Source organism: Cannabis sativa, chromosome X, assembly GCF_029168945.1.
Source record: "Cannabis sativa cultivar Pink pepper isolate KNU-18-1 chromosome X, ASM2916894v1, whole genome shotgun sequence".
NCBI classification, from domain to species: Eukaryota; Viridiplantae; Streptophyta; class Magnoliopsida; order Rosales; family Cannabaceae; genus Cannabis; species Cannabis sativa.
Genome location: NC_083610.1, coordinates 10,656,090 through 10,673,095, shown reverse-complemented (window position 1 = coordinate 10,673,095; position 17,006 = coordinate 10,656,090). Strand labels below are relative to the sequence as shown.

The window sequence follows — 17,006 nt, the reverse complement described above, 5'->3', positions numbered from 1 at the left end:
AAATCCTTAAATCTAACTATCTCAATAGTTCAAGAGGAATTTTTAACGGCCAAATAAGTTTAAGGAGCATAATTTGGTACATGTTAAAATTTAAGAGACAAAAATTTTAATTAGCAACAAAAAAAAAAAAAAAAAGGGGTTAAAAAACACCCCAATATGTCTTTTTTTTTTTTAAAAAAAAAAAACAAAAACACCCCAATGTCTTGAGACTTCACCTTTCTTTAATCTTATATCAAACACTGAGCATAGTTTAAAGCAAGAAGCGCCGCCTCTCCTTCTGTAAATCCCCTCGGCGCACACCCATTTAGAGCAGAGTTCGGAAATGTCTATTACTCAGAGCCTTGCTTCCTCCATCTCCATCTCATCCTCTTCATCTGCATTCTTCGTTCCCACCAGCTTCGTCCCCAGGTACAGCTTCTTTCTTAAATCCTCAAAAACAAAACTTTCATTGATTATTGACGATGATGATGGTCACCACAAGCTTCCGATGAATTTTTTCCTTTCTTTCTTTACTTCTAGCTTGAAATTATTAAACTTACTTGAAAACCAAAACACTGAGTTTTCCTTATTCTTAAGTGTTTCATTTTCTCTCATTTGTTGCGTTTTGAAATCTGTCTGCTGCAGATTTCAGAATGTTCAGTTTCCGGCGAAATCCATTGGGGTCTGTAAATGTGTTGCTACGCCCCAAGAACAGGAGACTGGTATAGCTTTTGGTTTTTGTTCCCAATTGCAATTTTGAAATTCTTTACTTGTTTTATGTTTTATGGTGTTGATCATGTTTTCCTCGTTGTGATAAAGTTTTCAAGACCAAGGTTTCTCGCAATGCGAACATAGGCAAGCTCCAAGCTGGTTATCTTTTTCCGGAGGTATGCAATGCTTTCCTTTTTGTTTGCATACTAATTTTCTGTTTCTTCTTTAGAACACCTTAAAAATTGGTATTTATCACAATTGCGATTCCTGCAGGTTAGTTTAGCTGTAAACATAAGAAATGCTTGTTGTTGTTGTGGATTATATTGGGAGAGAATCACTTCACTTCAGTGTTTTCACCAAGAAATGACAACTGTTATCTGTTATATGTAAATAATATCTATAGTTGATGTTCTTAGTTTCTTCACTTACACAAATTTTCCAACTTATTTGTAGAGATTGAGATGGTATCGTATTTTCTAATAAAAGGATTATAAAGAGGAGTAAAACTTTTGATTTTCAATTTTTTTATTAAATTTGTCAGTATGCTTATGCATGTAAACTACATCTATTGCAATTCATGCTTTCTCTTTTTTAGTGGATCTCTCTCTCTCTCTCTCTCTCTCTCTCTCTCTCTCTCTCTCTCTCTCTCTCTCTCTCTCTCTCTTTTGTCTAGATTGTTTACCTGTTTATTTTCTTTGCTTGTCAATTATATAGTAGGTGGATCATAATTATGAATCTTTCATTTGTTTTAATAGATTGCTAGAAGAAGGAACGCACACTTGCTGAAGTACCCTGATGCAAAGGTGATAAGCCTTGGAATCGGTGATACTACAGAGCCCATTCCCGAAGTTATAACATCTGCAATGTCAGCGGTACTATATACTCTTATTCTTATATAGTATAGGTTTTGCTACTTCCAGAACAGAGGTGGCCTTATAGTCTGGGCTTCCTAATTTTTGTTTCATTGTCTATTGTTGATTCTTGACATATCGACTAGTTTGTCTTTATTCATAAGTTACTTTTTTTTTTTCTCTTTGGTTGTAATTTTAATGCCACTACAACTTGAAATGGAGTTTGACAGACTAACTCACAGTGTAAGCAAAAGTTGATATGCCATCAATCTATTTCTCACCACATTTCCATATTTGTTTTACTTTGACAGCGATCGCATGCCTTGTCCACCCGAGAAGGTTATAGTGGTTATGGAGCTGAACAGGGTGAGAAGGTATTCATAGTTTTGGTTACTTTGTTATTGTTCTGTAAAAAGTTTTTCAGCTGTAGCTAGTAATTTAAACTTTATAGTTTTTGCACAATTTATTTGTTATTCTTATTTTTTTTCTTATTATCTTTCTTAATCCATAATAAGGTTATAGAGGGATACAAAGTTGCCCTTTCCTGCTAATTTTTCATCAATAGAATAGTGTTATTGAAGGCTTACAAATTTTCGCTTGTGTCTAGCCATTGAGAACTGCAATTGCTTCAACATTTTATCGTGAGTTTGGCATAGAGGATGATGACATATTTGTATCAGATGGTGCAAAATGTGATATATCACGACTTCAGGTTTCATTCGTTAATGTTTCTTTCTCTTTTACTGAAATACTGATTGTTGAACACATTGAAATTTGTTCTCAGCTGTTATTAACTTATTTGTTTGCACTTGTAGGTTGTTTTCGGGTCTGACGTTACAATGGCAGTCCAAGATCCATCCTATCCGGTACTTTTAGCAGCTTTCTGATTTCATGAGCAAAACATTATTGTAAGATAATGCATAGGATTGTATTGTTACTGAACTTTGGTGTGACATAAAGGAGAAATTCAGCCATCATGACATGTTAATGATGTTTTCATGTTTTACCTGGTTAATTACGATGTAGAATTTATTCTATTCTTATCTGCAGGCTTATGTAGATTCCAGTGTTATTATGGGTCAGACTGGACAGTTTCAGAAGGATGTTGAGAAATACGCAAATATTGAGTATATGAGATGTACTCCTGAAAATGGTTTCTTCCCTGATTTATCGTCTATTTCACGAACAGATATAATATTTTTTTGTTCGCCAAACAATCCTACTGGCTCTGCTGCAACAAGAGAACAATTGACTCAACTTGTAAAGTTTGCTAAGGATAACGGGTCAATTATAGTCTATGATACTGCGTATGCTTTATATATGTCAGAGGACAACCCCCGAACCATCTTTGAAATCCCTGGTGCCAAAGAGGTGAGTGTTTTTTTTTGTGTTTTTTTTGCCATGAAACTTATTTATTATTACCTTTCATTCAGTATCTCAATTTTCAGTGATGAATGGATGGGTGCATGCTTTTTAAGTTTTAACATGTATTGCAGGTTGCCATTGAGACATCATCATTCAGTAAGTATGCTGGTTTCACTGGGGTACGATTGGGGTGGACTGTTGTTCCAAAACAACTGCTTTTCTCCGATGGATCCCCTGTTGCCAAGGACTTCAACCGCATTGTTTCGACTTGCTTCAATGGAGCATCCAACATTGCCCAAGCAGGAGCTCTGGCTTGCCTTTCACCAGAAGGCCTTAAGGTTAGTTTCTAAGTGGTTGATAACATCAAAAAGATAAGACAGAAGACTGTCTGCGATATTAGTTGGGCACCTTTGTCAGTTCCTGTGCAAGTTTTATGGATTAGTAACGGTCCTTTTGAGTCATATGATGGTTCTTACAGGAACATCTATGGTTCAATGTACTCAAAACTGGAGGCTTTGACAGTATACAAAGCAATATGATTCATACTACTGTGATAACAAACTTTACATTTAGTTTATTGCTCTATCCCTATGCAGGCTATGCACGAGGTGATTGGTTTCTACAAAGAAAACACAGAGATAATTGTGGAGACATTCAACTCACTTGGGTTCAAGGTGTATGGAGGGAAGAATGCACCCTATGTGTGGGTTCATTTCCCCGGTCGAAGCTCATGGGATGTCTTTAGTGAGATTCTTGAGAAGACTCATGTCGTTACCACGCCTGGGAGTGGTTTTGGACCCGGTGGTGAAGGTTTTATCAGGGTAAGTGCATTTGGTCATAGGGAGAATGTATTAGAGGCCTGTAGAAGATTCAAGCAGCTATACCAGTGAACCACATGATCTGATATGCTCTCGTTGTATTAAAGCCAAATATAATAATTAACAATTATATTGTTGGCTTTCTTTGTATTCTCTAACTAGTAAACTTGAGCTAGTAGGATAGTACTATTGTTATCTCTTATGTTTTGGATTGGAATAAAGCAGAATGCCTTTTGTTACCATTTGTTGAAAAGCATGAGAATAGCCCCGGTTTCAGTGAGTTTTAGCTTTTAGTTCTTTAAAAGATTGTGCTATAGTGCCACAGGCCATTTTTCGTTGCTATTTTACTGTTTTGACTTTGTTCAGTAAATTATGTATAACTTTTGCGTTCGGACTTCAAATGAGATGATTTAACATATTTTGGAAAACTGGGAACAAATTTTATCATTTTGAATTTTATAAGCTCTTCGAGAAAATAATAAAAATATTATCAAAAATAGATTCAAAGATATAAGTCTATCACAAAATTCTTTTAAGTATAAATTTACACACTTAGCGAAAATACATCAAATCTATACAAAAATAAATACTAATTCATTTAATAATTGACTAAAGAACGAGTGAATAAATGTACACTCATCAAAAGATCTTTCAACAAAAATAATATTTAGAAGCTTTCTCAAGAAGAGTTTCTTAAAAAGTTACATTCAAAGTAAAAGTAAGCAAAACCAAGCAGGAAATTAAACTCTATACATTTTTTATATTGTCCTATTTCATTTTACTCTCATTTTTAAAGTCTATTATTTTTACCTATTTTTTTTTAAAACACTTTACTAATTTTGCCTCTGTCACTTCAATATACTCTCCATGTGACTTCTTTATGTCAGGGTATTTTGGGTACAGTACATATAAAAAAAAAGGTATATTTCAATTAAATATAAATTAGAGGTAGATTTGATTAATTGATAAATAAAAAAAATATTTCTTAATATACCCCAAAACAAGACGTGTTTGAATGGAAATGTGTTTTCTTTTTCTTTTTAAAGAAGAAAAAATGGATATGTTTCTTTAAAAGAAGGAAAAATGAAAATGTTTCTGAAGTTACTCATTATTATTTTATTTTTATTTTTTGACAAAACATATTGAAGTTATTAGTATAAGGAAAAGACTAATTTGAATTTTTGCCCCCTTAATTTTGACATGTACCAAATTATGTTCCTTGAACTTTTTAGGTCGTAAAAAATTTCCATCGAATTATTGAGATTGTTGGATTTAAGGACTTTTGTCCAATTTTATTAAAGAAAATCTAACGTGGATGAAAATTTAGGGGGCACAATTCTGTACATATTAAAGTTCAGGGGACATGATTTTATAAATATCAAAGTTTGGGGGCACGACTTAGTATATGAACAATCTACATATTAGCAAAATTGAATGAAATTAGAAAAAAGTCCTTAAATCCGAACTTTCCATGTCTAACCATCTTAACATGTACAATCATCCCCAAGCTTTAAACTCACCAGTCATCAGTCTTAGCCTTTCCTTCACCTACACATGTAAACAATATATGTGAGCGACAGACTCAATAAGAAAAGCATTAACATATAACATATTACCGACTTGTATTTGGACGTCCATACACCTATCTACACGGCTTAATAGACAATCAAGAACGTTCTTAACAAAAGTATGACCTTTGTACCACATGCACTAAATACTCGTCCCGTACTAGTGTTGGTTGGGCTAAACCGTACCCCGAGTACTACTGAGTGTTGTAGCACATGCACTACGTTCTTATCTGTACTAGTGTTGGTAACACTGGATCGTACCCTTTGATCATATACTGTACCAATGCATTCCGTACTGCTACCGTACTCGTGTTGGTAGTATATGAATCACATAGCGTAGCATGCAATTTACATACATACACGCATATACATATATGTTTTATACTAATCTTATCTTGTTTTTTAATTTATGTGTGCCCGTCAACCTGAATGGAAATTCACGTGCTGAATAGAGGCCCAATGTCCCAATCACGTAAATCAGGTAAACAACTTACTTAACTTTTTTGAGGATCTAAACTCAAAACTAGAAGTTTCCCTATTGATAAATAGCATAGCAATGCCCTATATATTGAGGAAACGCGAAGAAAAAAAAAATGACATTATGGGAAAAGTACAGGAGTCTCCAAATGGACTCAAAACGACCCCAAACTTCAAACTAAGCTCTAGATCACCTAAACATACACAATAAACCATCCCTAAGCAACAGAACAAAAAATAACCTCAACATGTATATTTCACTATTGTTGAGCCAAGTTTGAGTTCTTGAACTCAGACTTACTCAACTCAAGAATTAACCAACAAAATCAACTTAAACAAGTTTTAAACAACTTAAAATTAACCCAAAAATCAAACAAAAGCCTTAAGGGTTTGGAAAGAAGCTATAATCACAAAATTCATATTCTAACTAAAATAAAGCCTACAAAACTCAAGAAGAAAAGGGTTTAAGATTTTACTTTTGTTAAACCTTCAATTGGTACTCAAAACCTAGTTGAAATCTTGTAGAATCACCAAGAAAAAGAGGAATTTTAATCTTGTTTTGTTTGATTTTTAGAGAGACCGAGAGAGCGAAATTGAGGAGAGAGAACTAAAATGATTTTTTTTTAGTTATACTTATCTCCAAATCTTGTTTTATTCACATATAATCAGCCCATAAATTAATCTTTAATTCCTAAAAATTCCACTAAATAGTATAACAAATCTTTTAAGACTAATACCCAAAATGCTCTTTACTTCACACTTAAGTAACCTATAGGTCTAGAGATAAAATGGTTCAAAACCATAACCCCACTTAATCTCGATATTTTAAGTATCACTTATGATTGTCCCACTAGATAAAAGGTTGAAAACTAACCCATGGGACTCTAATGGCCATCCGTCACATTTTCCATCGTTACTGAGCAAAAATAAAATAAAATAAATAATAAATTTCACATATGACATAAATAATACATTTAGAGTTTAATAAAATCTCAAAAATTGAGAAATTATAACTCTAATGCCTATTTTTTGAAAGTGAGACCCACAACAAATATATTCATATATAATTATAAAATTAAGTATTAATTGCCCTACTAATTCATGTTTTAAGTATGCGGCATTACAACCTGAAACCATGCAAACAACTTATGCATGGTTTCAGAGTCGACATTGCTTCGTGGGGCAAGATAAAACAACCACTCACTGTCGGCACTACTCCAAGGTAGACCACCATCATGGCCATGTTCATAGTGTTGGATGTGAAGTCTTCGTATAACGTGATGCTCAGAAGGCTATTCCTATACAACTTTCGAGCCATCTCATCAATCTATCATTTGTCCGTCAAGTTCCCAACGACGGCCGATATCAGTTGTCTCCTTGGCAATGAAAGAACTTCCCGCGAGTGATGTATTGCTTCGTTATCACTTGCCATAAAGAACTCCTTTGTTGCTACAACTTTAGAGGGGATGAACAAGACCTCCTTTGCTGCTACGACACCAAGGGAGACAAACAAGACCTCTCCTGCAAAAGCCTAAGAGACGACGAAGATCTCTAGAGTTCACACTACGGAGAAGAAGGAGACGACACCTAAAGCCACTTGAAGGTGCTCCCAAGAGGGGGATGACATTGACTCCCGTTTTGGGAAAATCAACTTGGGAGTTGGTCCGACTGAGGAACTCAAAGAACTTACCCTCAACACAGCGGGCCCAACAAAGGTTGTCAGGATTGGAACAAACCTGACGGAGGTCTTGAGCGAGATGCTCATGGCTTGCCTCAGGATAAATCAAGACATTTTTGCTTGGCCGCATGAGGACATGATTGGGATCAACCCCCAGGTCATCTGTCATGCCCTCAACATAGACAAAGTAAACTTCAGACATGTACAACATAAATGCAGGCTCTTTGACAAAGAGCGCTCCAAAGCTCTTAAGGAAAAAGTTGAAAAACTGAGGCAGAAACAACTTCATTAGGGAAGCTTTCTACTCAATTTGGATATCCAACCTTATTCTGGTGCCTAAGCTAAATGGTAAGTGGAAAACTGGCGTCGACTTCACTGACCTGAACAAAGCATACCCTAAAGACTATTTCCCTCTACCACTGATTGATGACATGATGGACGCAACACATTCATGGATGCCTATTCCAGCTACAACCAAATCAGCATGCACGCACCAGTCGAAGAGCATACTATTTCCGAACTGACATCGAGCTTTATTGCAACAAAGTAATGCCCTTCGGACTTATGAATGCAAGTGCTACTTATCAAAAACTAGTTAATCGTATGTTCCACAACCAAATTAGGAACAATATGGAAGTTTATGTCGATGATATGCTGGTTAAGTCGAAGAAATTTGAGGACCGCATCAAAGATCTAGAGGAATGCTTCAACATCTTGCAGGAATATCGAATGAAGCTTAACCCTCTATAGTGTGCCTTCAACGTCCAGTCAGGAAAGTTTCTTGGGTTCATTGTCAACTCAAGAGGGATTGAAGCGAATCCATTAAAGATCAAGGCCTTGCAAGAGTCGTCGTTGCGGATAAAAGACATGCAAAGCCTAACCGGACGAATTGTTGCACTTAGCACATTCGTCTCCAAGTCAATCGACAAGTGTGTTCCCTTCTTTAATTCACTCAAAGTAAGCAACAACGGGTTTGAATGGGCTGGTCAATGAAAGCAAGCCTTCCAAGATCTCAAACATCATCTAGCCAGGCTTCCCATCCTATCCAAACCAATAGATGGTGAAGAACTATTCATCTACTTGGCCATCACCGAGGATACAACACCTTGTCTACTACATCAGCAAGTGTCTCATTGGGGCCGAGTCAAGGTATCCCCCCATTAAAAAGCTGGCCTACTACGTAGTCCTGGCCTCCAGAATGCTAAGGCCTTACTTACAAGCTCATACAGTCTAGGTATTAACTGACCAACCACTTAAGCAAGTTCTGATGAAGCCAGAAGAATAATTGAACTAGGTGAGTTTGAGATCACCTACCAACCTCGAACAACAATCAAAGGGCAGGCATTAGCAGAGACTTCATTGATGAATGCACTGCCTTGAAGAAGATGATCCTATGATCTGTGAAGATCAGGTCCACACGCTCGAGACTGCAGCTCAGAATGACACTGGATCTTCTTGGAAACTATATGTAGATGGATCCTCCAATGAGCACAGTTTTGGTGCTGGACTCATCTTAGTTACTTCAGGGGGATTCCAAACTCACAATGCATTGCAGTTTGAGTTCATCGCAACAAACAACGAAGTAAAGTATGAGCCACTCCTAGCGAGACTACAATTAGCATTAGCAATCAAAGTCGAGTCACTCAAGGTCTACAGTGATTCACATCTAGTTGTTAATCAAATTCTCAGCAAGTATCAAGCTCGAGGGTCAAGCATGATCGCATACTTAAGAAGCTAAATATCTATTAGCCCAGCTCAATCACTACTCCATCCAACAAGTGTCGCGTAAACAGAACGCCAACACAGACTCACTAGCTAAACTGGCTAGTACAACAAATTCTGACACTCCCAGTGTAGTTCCTATCGAATACTTCGCCAAACAGAGCATTTATGAAGACTCGGAGCCTATTCTGATGATCGACAACAGTCCATCATAGATGATCCCGACTGCACAATACTTAGAACAATGTATTCTTTTAATTGACTGGAACGAAGCTAAAAGATTGATGAGAAATTTGTTGTTGAGCTAATTTTCAGCATCAATATCAATAGTAGATAGTTTCACATTTTTCTTTTCTTTAAAAAAATTAAATACTTTATGATGCCAAAAATAAAATCAAAATAATAAAATAATAAAAAAAATCTTTGGATGTTAATCATAGTTACAAACAATGTACACTAACAAAAAAAAGATATCACTGCTCTTTGATGGTATATATATTTTTGAATAATAATAAGCGTTTGGTTGGAAAGAATGAAAACATAGGAATATGAATAGAATAGAATAAATTTTAAAATGCATTAAAAAAATTGATAAAGAAATTATTAAATTTTTTCTCATCATACAATGGAATGGTCTTTCCTTCCATTTTAAAATGGAATAGTTATTCCACCAAAAAGGTGGAAAGGTCATTCCATTAGAATGACATTCCAATATTTTAATATGCAACTAAACAAATGAATAGAATGAAATTTTTTTTATTTCTATTTTATTTTATTTCATTACCTCCAATCAAACGCCTAAGAGTGTTCTTAGTGGAACACTGCTCTTCATTGTTAATGGCAAAATGCTTCAAATCATTGAAAAAAGACAGAGAGAGACTACAATTTTGGAGTTGCGTGCTAGTGACTCTAATTACTTTTTCAGTTTCTAATGAAAAGAATGTAGAAGGAAGAGAAGATTTACATATGAGCAGACTTTGTTTTCTTTAATATACTTCCACATAAAAATATAAGATATACAGATATAAATATAACCAACAGGGACGCACAAATACAAATGCTGTCTGTTTGTGCTGAGAAAAATGGCAATTACTAAAGCTGTCCATCAAGCAACTAAATATTAGAGTCGGATTATGTATAGAGAGGAGTTCCGCAATTCCATTTCAGAATCTAGTCACCCTCTTAACATCTAAAACTCAATTAGAGTCAGATTTATCCAATCCAAGAAGATCTAATCACGCAGACATTTAAGATACACTACTGGGTATTTCCTTTTTTACATAAACCAGACAAAGCAGCTCTGCTCTACTCTCTCTATAATATATGGTACAAAATTATTAGACACCTAAAATTGTTCAATACTATTCATCACCTCTGCCTTGCAGGTTGTCTTGTAATGTCCCGTTTGGTTACACCGGCTACAATGTACTGTGTGTTTCTCACGGTTCAGTTCCTCTACACAAATCCTTTTCTTTTCAGGGCGCCCTGGTGGTCGACGGAACTTTGGCGGTCGTACAACTCGAGCATCATCATCATCTTCATCTGTAGCAGCCTCATCAGTCTTTCTCCATTTGATTTTTGCAGGAATAGGGTATATTTCTTTAGCATAACTATCACGGTAACTAGCTGTTGTAAAGCACTTCTCTGTGAAGGTATATACATCTTTTCGAGATGAGATGATAGCTGCAACTGCATGGGAACATGGTATGCCATGAAGCTGCCAATCACGGCAGGAGCAGCTATGTGTACCAATGTTCACAATGTCTGATCGCTCAGCTGAAATGACTTCAAATTCAACTTCATCAGATCGAAGAACTTGGTATGTTGATGCGCGGCTCATGGATTCAATCATTTGTTTTGCAGCAGATGGCGCAAGTACGGAAAGCCATGAATTGCTCTTTACACGGCGTTCTTCAAACTCTGCCATTAATTTACTGTGGATCTGCTCAATCACCTGGACTACAGGCAATTCACGAGCTTCAAGTATCCATCTATTAAACTCCTCAATATTCGATGAGAGATGACCATAGCGTGTTCCTTCCGAATAGACCGATGCCCATTGAGAAGGATCAAATTGTTGTAGCCACTTTGCAGCTTCAGAAGAAGCCTCTTCGATTTCAGCCATTTTTTCTTTGAAACCACTAGTAGAGGTGGCATATGCAGCTTTCCACAAAAGATGGACCAGCCTTGAGTTCTTGAACTCTTTGCCAATGCTTTCACTCAAGTAGCGCAAACAATAGGCATGGAAAGATCTCGGGAAGTTCCTTCTTATTGCATCAACAGTGCCCTTCTGTCCATCGGATAAAAATGTAAGCTGCGGTAAATTCGGTGTGTTCATCTCAAGTGCCTTATGCAACTCTGATAAGAACCACGTCCAGCTCTCGTTATTTTCTTCATCAACAACACCAAATGCAAGTGGGTATAACCCTCCATCAGCATCGAAAGAAGTTGCCGAAAGCATGGTACCAAGATACTTGCTTTTAAGCTGGATTCCACCAAGTCCAATGACAGGCAAGCAACCATTCAGGAATCCACAAATGGACGCATAAAATGAAACAAAGAGCCGCTGGAAACGGTTATCCACACCAGTGGTAAAAACCTCTGCAACACTGCCAGGATTGGACTTCTTTATCTGCTCACAATAAGAAGGAAGCAGGCAATAACCTTCTTCAGAAGACCCATAAATTGCAGCAAGTCCCCGTTCCTTTGCACGCCAAGCTTGCTTGTATGGTATTGTGATTCCATACTGTTTTTGTATGTCATGCAATATATCCTTTGGTTTATAATTAATGTCATCCCTTAAACGCTCCTCTATGAAACTCACAATCCAATCAACAGAAGCTTGATGGTGTCCATTGTGTGCATTTCTACCACAAGTATGCGTACCTTCTAGGCTTCTTATTGTAAAAGTCTGGGCATTAGAAAGCTTCACAGCACGAATTCGCCATGGGCATCCCTCTGTTGCGCATTTTGCAAAGTAACGAATCAAATCGCTTTTAATAATTCGAAGCTCAAAATGTTGTGCAATTGCAGCTTCTTTTATTGCATTCCTGAAGGCCTTAACATCGGAAAACTCTTGACCAACAACAAAAGTATGGTCCGCCATAAGGATTGAGAAACTCAACTCCCCAAATGCATTGATTTGCCTATTCCGGTCTCTGTGAATCCAGGGAAGCAAATATAAAAACTACATCCTCCATAGTACGAACAAATATAATTGAAATGTACTCTGATCCCATCATGAACCACTCTGCAGGAAGCCAAGGGACCACGTTCAATTTTAAGCAAACCATAAGGAACGAATTGGGTTATCCAAAGAATGGAAAAAGCCCCATATAGGGATTAAGCATTGGTATCCTAGAGTTCTAAGAACTATTTAATTCTCTTACTTTCTCCATTAAATAATTAGTTACTTCTTAAATATATAAACTCCACTTTAGATTTAATAATCATGCAATATAGTTACAACTTTAGAAGTATATGTTCCCACTTGAGTTGGATCTTGGACCCAGATTCTATGTAGCTTACTGTTTGAAGATATTCTTTACACTACTAAATGGTTTATTTTCAAAATATGCATATAGCTTAAAAGGAAAAACGTTTTCCCGGTAAAAAATAAACCAATCACCTATAAGCACGAAACAAACTCATACATAATATTAATAAAGCATGTAATGGACTCAGAAGTATATTTCCAATAATCAACAACAAAGAACTTCATTCTTCACCCCAAAAAATAGTAAGAGGTCCTAAATAACATTCAGTTAACTATATTATGTGGGACTTTGTCATTTCAACACTAGTGTGCTGTAGTCAGATACACATAAGAAAAAGAAGTTGTTTTCTGTCAGTGAAATGTATAAATTCTATACCTTTACTCAAAACCAGTATTGTGATACTGTCAAATTAATATTTTTCATTCAAGTTAACAATTTTTTATAAACAAACTGTAATTCAGTTTATTTTTAATTTATTTTTTAAATTGCGACGAATAAAATTTGCAAAACAACATATTATAAAATAATAATTAGAACCCAATCCAAAGAACAAGATTAAAAATTAGCAAAAAAAAAAAAATATGTCTCCCAACAAAAAACCAACATAACCCAAATCTAGTTTGAACAGAACAACATGTGGTGGTCAGAAGCAAGTTCAGCTACAAATTAATTTTTTTCCGTTGGAACATTATAACAAACAGATGGTGGACAATAGTCAATAATATCTAACGAAAACACACTAATTACACTGATTAACACGAATCAAAACAGAAATTAAGAGAGTTAAGCGTGATGAAATAAGTAAGAAGAAGACAAACAGATAAGAAAGTAAAGGTGTTTTAGATCTACAGAAACGTTATCAGGGAACCAAAGAGAGGGAGCTAAGATATAGACCTGATGGCAACGGAGAAGGACGAGGATGAATGTTGAGAGGAGAGGAGTGTTTTCAGAGTAGCCAAATAGACGGCTCCATCGATACTTCTCACTTCTCACAGAGTTTTCTGAGATAAACGACAAACTTTCCTCAAAATTCTATTTGTTTTCAGAGAGAAAACAAAAAAAAAATCTATTTTAAAATTGTGCCAAACTTCCAAAAACTATTTTCGATATATTTTTTTGAAAAAAAAAAAAGAAAAGAAAGTTCAGTGTTTGTTTTTTTAAAAGGAACATTCAGAAAAAAAGAAAAATGAAGAAACATGTTCCTTAAAGAAAAAAAAAATTGGAAAAACACTATTTTGGTCGTGGACATCTCCGTGCACGACATGTCGTTTCATTCCTTCTAAAGTTTTATGTCGTTTAATCAGGAAAATAAAATACTATCAAATACAAGCCTTCTTAGGATTTTTTCGGACATGATTTCCAACGGTGTTTGGATCTGTTTGGACAAATTTGTTTTGTTTTCGAGAAAAGTAGATATTACAACCATAGAAGCTCCCATTAGAAAAAAAACCATAGAAGCTCAAATGTCTCTAAAAGTGGTTTAAAAAAAAAGAAAAAAAAATGCCTCTAAAAGTAATTAAGATTTCTTTTGTGATAAAAGATTATTTTTTTATGAAAAACTATAAATATGGCTATAATTTCTTTTTTGAAATGGGATAAATGGTTACAGTTTCAAACTAAAGAAGGGACTTTTGATAAGATAAAATGAAAAAGTAAGATCTTTTTTGTTTTAAAAAAAAACATTTAGTGATACGTAACTAAAAAATCACTCATTAATAAAAAAAATCCAGAATTAATTAACACAACATTATAATTAAATCATATGATCTTACAATAATAGCAAACAAAAATGGGGACAAATTTAAAAAAATTGGATTTCACATTCACTCATGCTTAATAACGTGATCAACTAAGCATATATATAAATGTGTAAACTGTGAATGCCTTGTTGTAATATTTAGCTGCTTCTTCTATAAATTAATATATATTTTAGCTTTGCAGAACAAAGAAATCATATGAAAATGACACGTACAAAACATTCACCTCATCATTGTAACGTACGTGTACCGAAACAATGAATAAACTTACAAACAATATAGTTGAGAGTTGAGTGTGTGAAACTGATAATGGCCGAAGATACCGAAACTCCGATGCTACTAGTCAGAGCTGTCGAAGGTGCCATTGATTACAAAGGCCACCAGGCTTCAAGATCCAACACGGGCCGTTGGAGATCAGCTTCTTTCATCATAGGTGCTGAGATTGCAGAGAGGTTCGCTTACTATGGGATCAGTTCAAATCTTGTCACCTATCTCACTGGGTCTCTCGCCCAGTCAACGGCGGCTGCGGCGACCAACGTCAATACATGGTGCGCTACGGCGTTGTTACTACCACTTTTTGGAGCTTGGGTGGCTGATTCTTTTCTAGGCCGGTACTCTACCATCGTCATGGCTTCTCTGCTCTACATTTTGGGACTTGGGTTGTTGACGTTTTCGGCTCTTCTGCCTTCTTTAATGGATGGTTTTGATTCCCAAACCAGCGCGTTTACTAAGGCGCTGTTCTTTTTTTCTTTGTATCTTGTTGCAGTTGCCGAAGGTGGGCACAAGCCATGCACGCAGGCTTTTGGAGCTGACCAGTTTGATGGTCAAGATCCAGAGGAATCCAAATCCAAAAGCTCGTTCTTTAATTGGTGGTACTTTGGTATATCAGCAGGTGCTACAGCAACGGTAATGATCTTAAGCTACATTCAAGATAATCTGAGTTGGGCTCTTGGATTTGGGATTCCTTGCATAGTCATGATCATTGCCTTGGTTGTTTTCTTGGCTGGAACTAAAACTTATAGGTACAGCATTGGAAAGAATGAGAAGGGTCCTTTTGTGAGGATAAGTAGTGTATTTGTGGCAGCGTTTAGGAATAGGCAAAAGACTTGTCCTTTGGATTGCCATGGCTTCTTGTCTAAACAAAGCTATGAACAATTTAAGTTTCTTAATAAGGCTATGGTGGGACCAAATGATCATGATTGTGTTTGTAGCATAGCTGAGATTGAAGAAACAAAGGCTATACTTAGGCTTGTTCCAATATGGTCTACATGCTTGGTATATGGTATTGTGTGTGCACAAATCTCAACTTTGTATATATTACAAGGAGCCACCATGGACAGAACAATTGTGTCAAGCTTCAAAATCCCACCTGCTTCACTTCAGTGCTTCATGTTCATTTCGATTATAGTCATTCTTCCTGTGTATGACCGCATTTTTGTTCCCATTGCAAGGTCATTAACCACAAATCCATCTGGAATTACAATGCTACAAAGAATTGGAACTGGGATTCTCTTATCTGCTATATCAACTATAGTAGCAGCTTTAGTTGAGATGAAAAGGCTCACTGTTGCTAAAGAGTATGAGCTGGTGGACAAGCCAAGTGTAACGGTTCCAATGAGCGTGTGGTGGTTGGTACCACAGTATCTGATATTTGGATTAGCTGATGTTTTCACTTTGGTTGGTCTGCAAGAGTTTTTTTATGACCAAGTACCACTAGAATTGAGAAGTATAGGACTTGCGCTTTACCTTAGTGTAACTGGTATTGGGCACTTCTTTAGTGGCATTCTTATCTCTGTTATTGACAATGCAACTAGTAGAGATGAAAGAGATAGCTGGTTTTCGAATAACTTAAACCGGGCTCATCTTGATTACTTTTACTGGTTAATTTCTGGAGTAAGCCTAATAGGATTTGTTACCTTCTTGCATTTTGCAAAATCCTACATTTACAGTAGAAATGTAGTCTAAGCTTAAGAGGAATCCCCCTGGTAAAGTGTACATACATAATGGATTTCCCATTTAATATTTGAATAAATTATGTGATTGAAACAAACTAGTTTCTATTGCCTAAAAAGAACTATGCGAATTACAAACATAATTTATGTTTTCGTATCATTTTTATTACTATGTTATATTGTTGCTGGTGGAACTCATTGGTAAGTTGGCTCGGTTAGAGGGGAGAACATTTTTTTTTTATTATGGTTGATTATAGGGAAAATGATACATGCTTGATCCTACAAGTTACCCTAATTTAATAGTACAATATTATCAATTAAGTCTTCCTTCTTACTGAGTAATCCTTGGCCGGCCATGATGTTGTCCAGGGCCGACCCTGAAACAAAGTGGGTCACAGGCAAAATTTTTTTTTTTGGCCCTTATGTTAGAAAAAATATGGTATTTTTCAAAATTAATAAAAAAATTGTATAATTTTAAAAGAGGAAAAAAAAAATTTGGGCCCCTGGGCTGGGTGGGCCCTAGGCACAGGCCTAGCCCGCCTATGCCCAGGGCTGGGCCTGATGTTGTCCCTAGTTTGGCCGGCCCACTGGTCTGTCATTTGATTTCTGTTTGAGTGTCGGGGTCTTTGCC

At 36.1% G+C, this 17,006-nt stretch overlaps 3 protein-coding genes across 4 annotated transcripts; 2 read left to right on the top strand and 1 right to left on the bottom strand.

The window, feature by feature from the left end:
* Positions 1 to 201: 201 nt before the first annotated feature.
* On the top strand, positions 202 to 3,966 carry LOC115704142 (LL-diaminopimelate aminotransferase, chloroplastic). The gene is made up of 10 exons (XM_030631361.2): positions 202 to 408; positions 625 to 701; positions 799 to 866; positions 1,446 to 1,562; positions 1,853 to 1,915; positions 2,149 to 2,253; positions 2,357 to 2,407; positions 2,592 to 2,912; positions 3,038 to 3,244; positions 3,503 to 3,966. The coding sequence occupies exons 1-10, from the start codon at positions 323 to 325 to the stop codon at positions 3,794 to 3,796; spliced, it is 1,389 nt and encodes a 462-aa protein (XP_030487221.1). The 5' UTR covers positions 202 to 322; the 3' UTR covers positions 3,797 to 3,966.
* A 6,179-nt stretch (positions 3,967 to 10,145) lies between these two features.
* Positions 10,146 to 13,859, bottom strand: LOC115704159 (uncharacterized). 2 transcript variants are annotated; one of them, XM_030631376.2, is made up of 2 exons: positions 13,561 to 13,859; positions 10,146 to 12,419 (listed from the first exon to the last, which is right to left on the bottom strand). In XM_030631376.2, the coding sequence occupies exon 2, from the start codon at positions 12,273 to 12,275 to the stop codon at positions 10,515 to 10,517; it is 1,761 nt and encodes a 586-aa protein (XP_030487236.2). In that variant the 5' UTR covers positions 12,276 to 12,419; positions 13,561 to 13,859; the 3' UTR covers positions 10,146 to 10,514. The 2 variants fall into 2 exon arrangements, with proteins under 2 accessions (XP_030487236.2, XP_030487239.2); XM_030631379.2 differs by having other exon boundaries at positions 10,146 to 12,327; positions 13,561 to 13,789.
* Positions 13,860 to 14,627: 768 nt separating this feature from the next.
* Positions 14,628 to 16,524, top strand: LOC115717264 (protein NRT1/ PTR FAMILY 5.10-like). Its single transcript, XM_030646235.2, has 2 exons — positions 14,628 to 14,663; positions 14,706 to 16,524. The coding sequence occupies exons 1-2, from the start codon at positions 14,628 to 14,630 to the stop codon at positions 16,386 to 16,388; spliced, it is 1,719 nt and encodes a 572-aa protein (XP_030502095.2). The 3' UTR covers positions 16,389 to 16,524.
* Positions 16,525 to 17,006: the final 482 nt, after the last annotated feature.

Coding starts and splice junctions, on each gene's coding strand:
- LOC115704142 (XM_030631361.2), top strand. CDS start 323: ATGTCTATTACTCAGAGCCTTGCTTCCTCCATCTCCATCTCATCCTCT. Junction 409..624: donor CCCACCAGCTTCGTCCCCAG/GTACAGCTTCTT, acceptor TGTCTGCTGCAG/ATTTCAGAATGTTCAGTTTC. Junction 3,245..3,502: donor TTTCACCAGAAGGCCTTAAG/GTTAGTTTCTAA, acceptor ATCCCTATGCAG/GCTATGCACGAGGTGATTGG.
- LOC115704159 (XM_030631376.2), bottom strand. CDS start 12,275: ATGGCGGACCATACTTTTGTTGTTGGTCAAGAGTTTTCCGATGTTAAG.
- LOC115717264 (XM_030646235.2), top strand. CDS start 14,628: ATGACACGTACAAAACATTCACCTCATCATTGTAAC. Junction 14,664..14,705: donor ATTCACCTCATCATTGTAAC/GTACGTGTACCG, acceptor CAAACAATATAG/TTGAGAGTTGAGTGTGTGAA.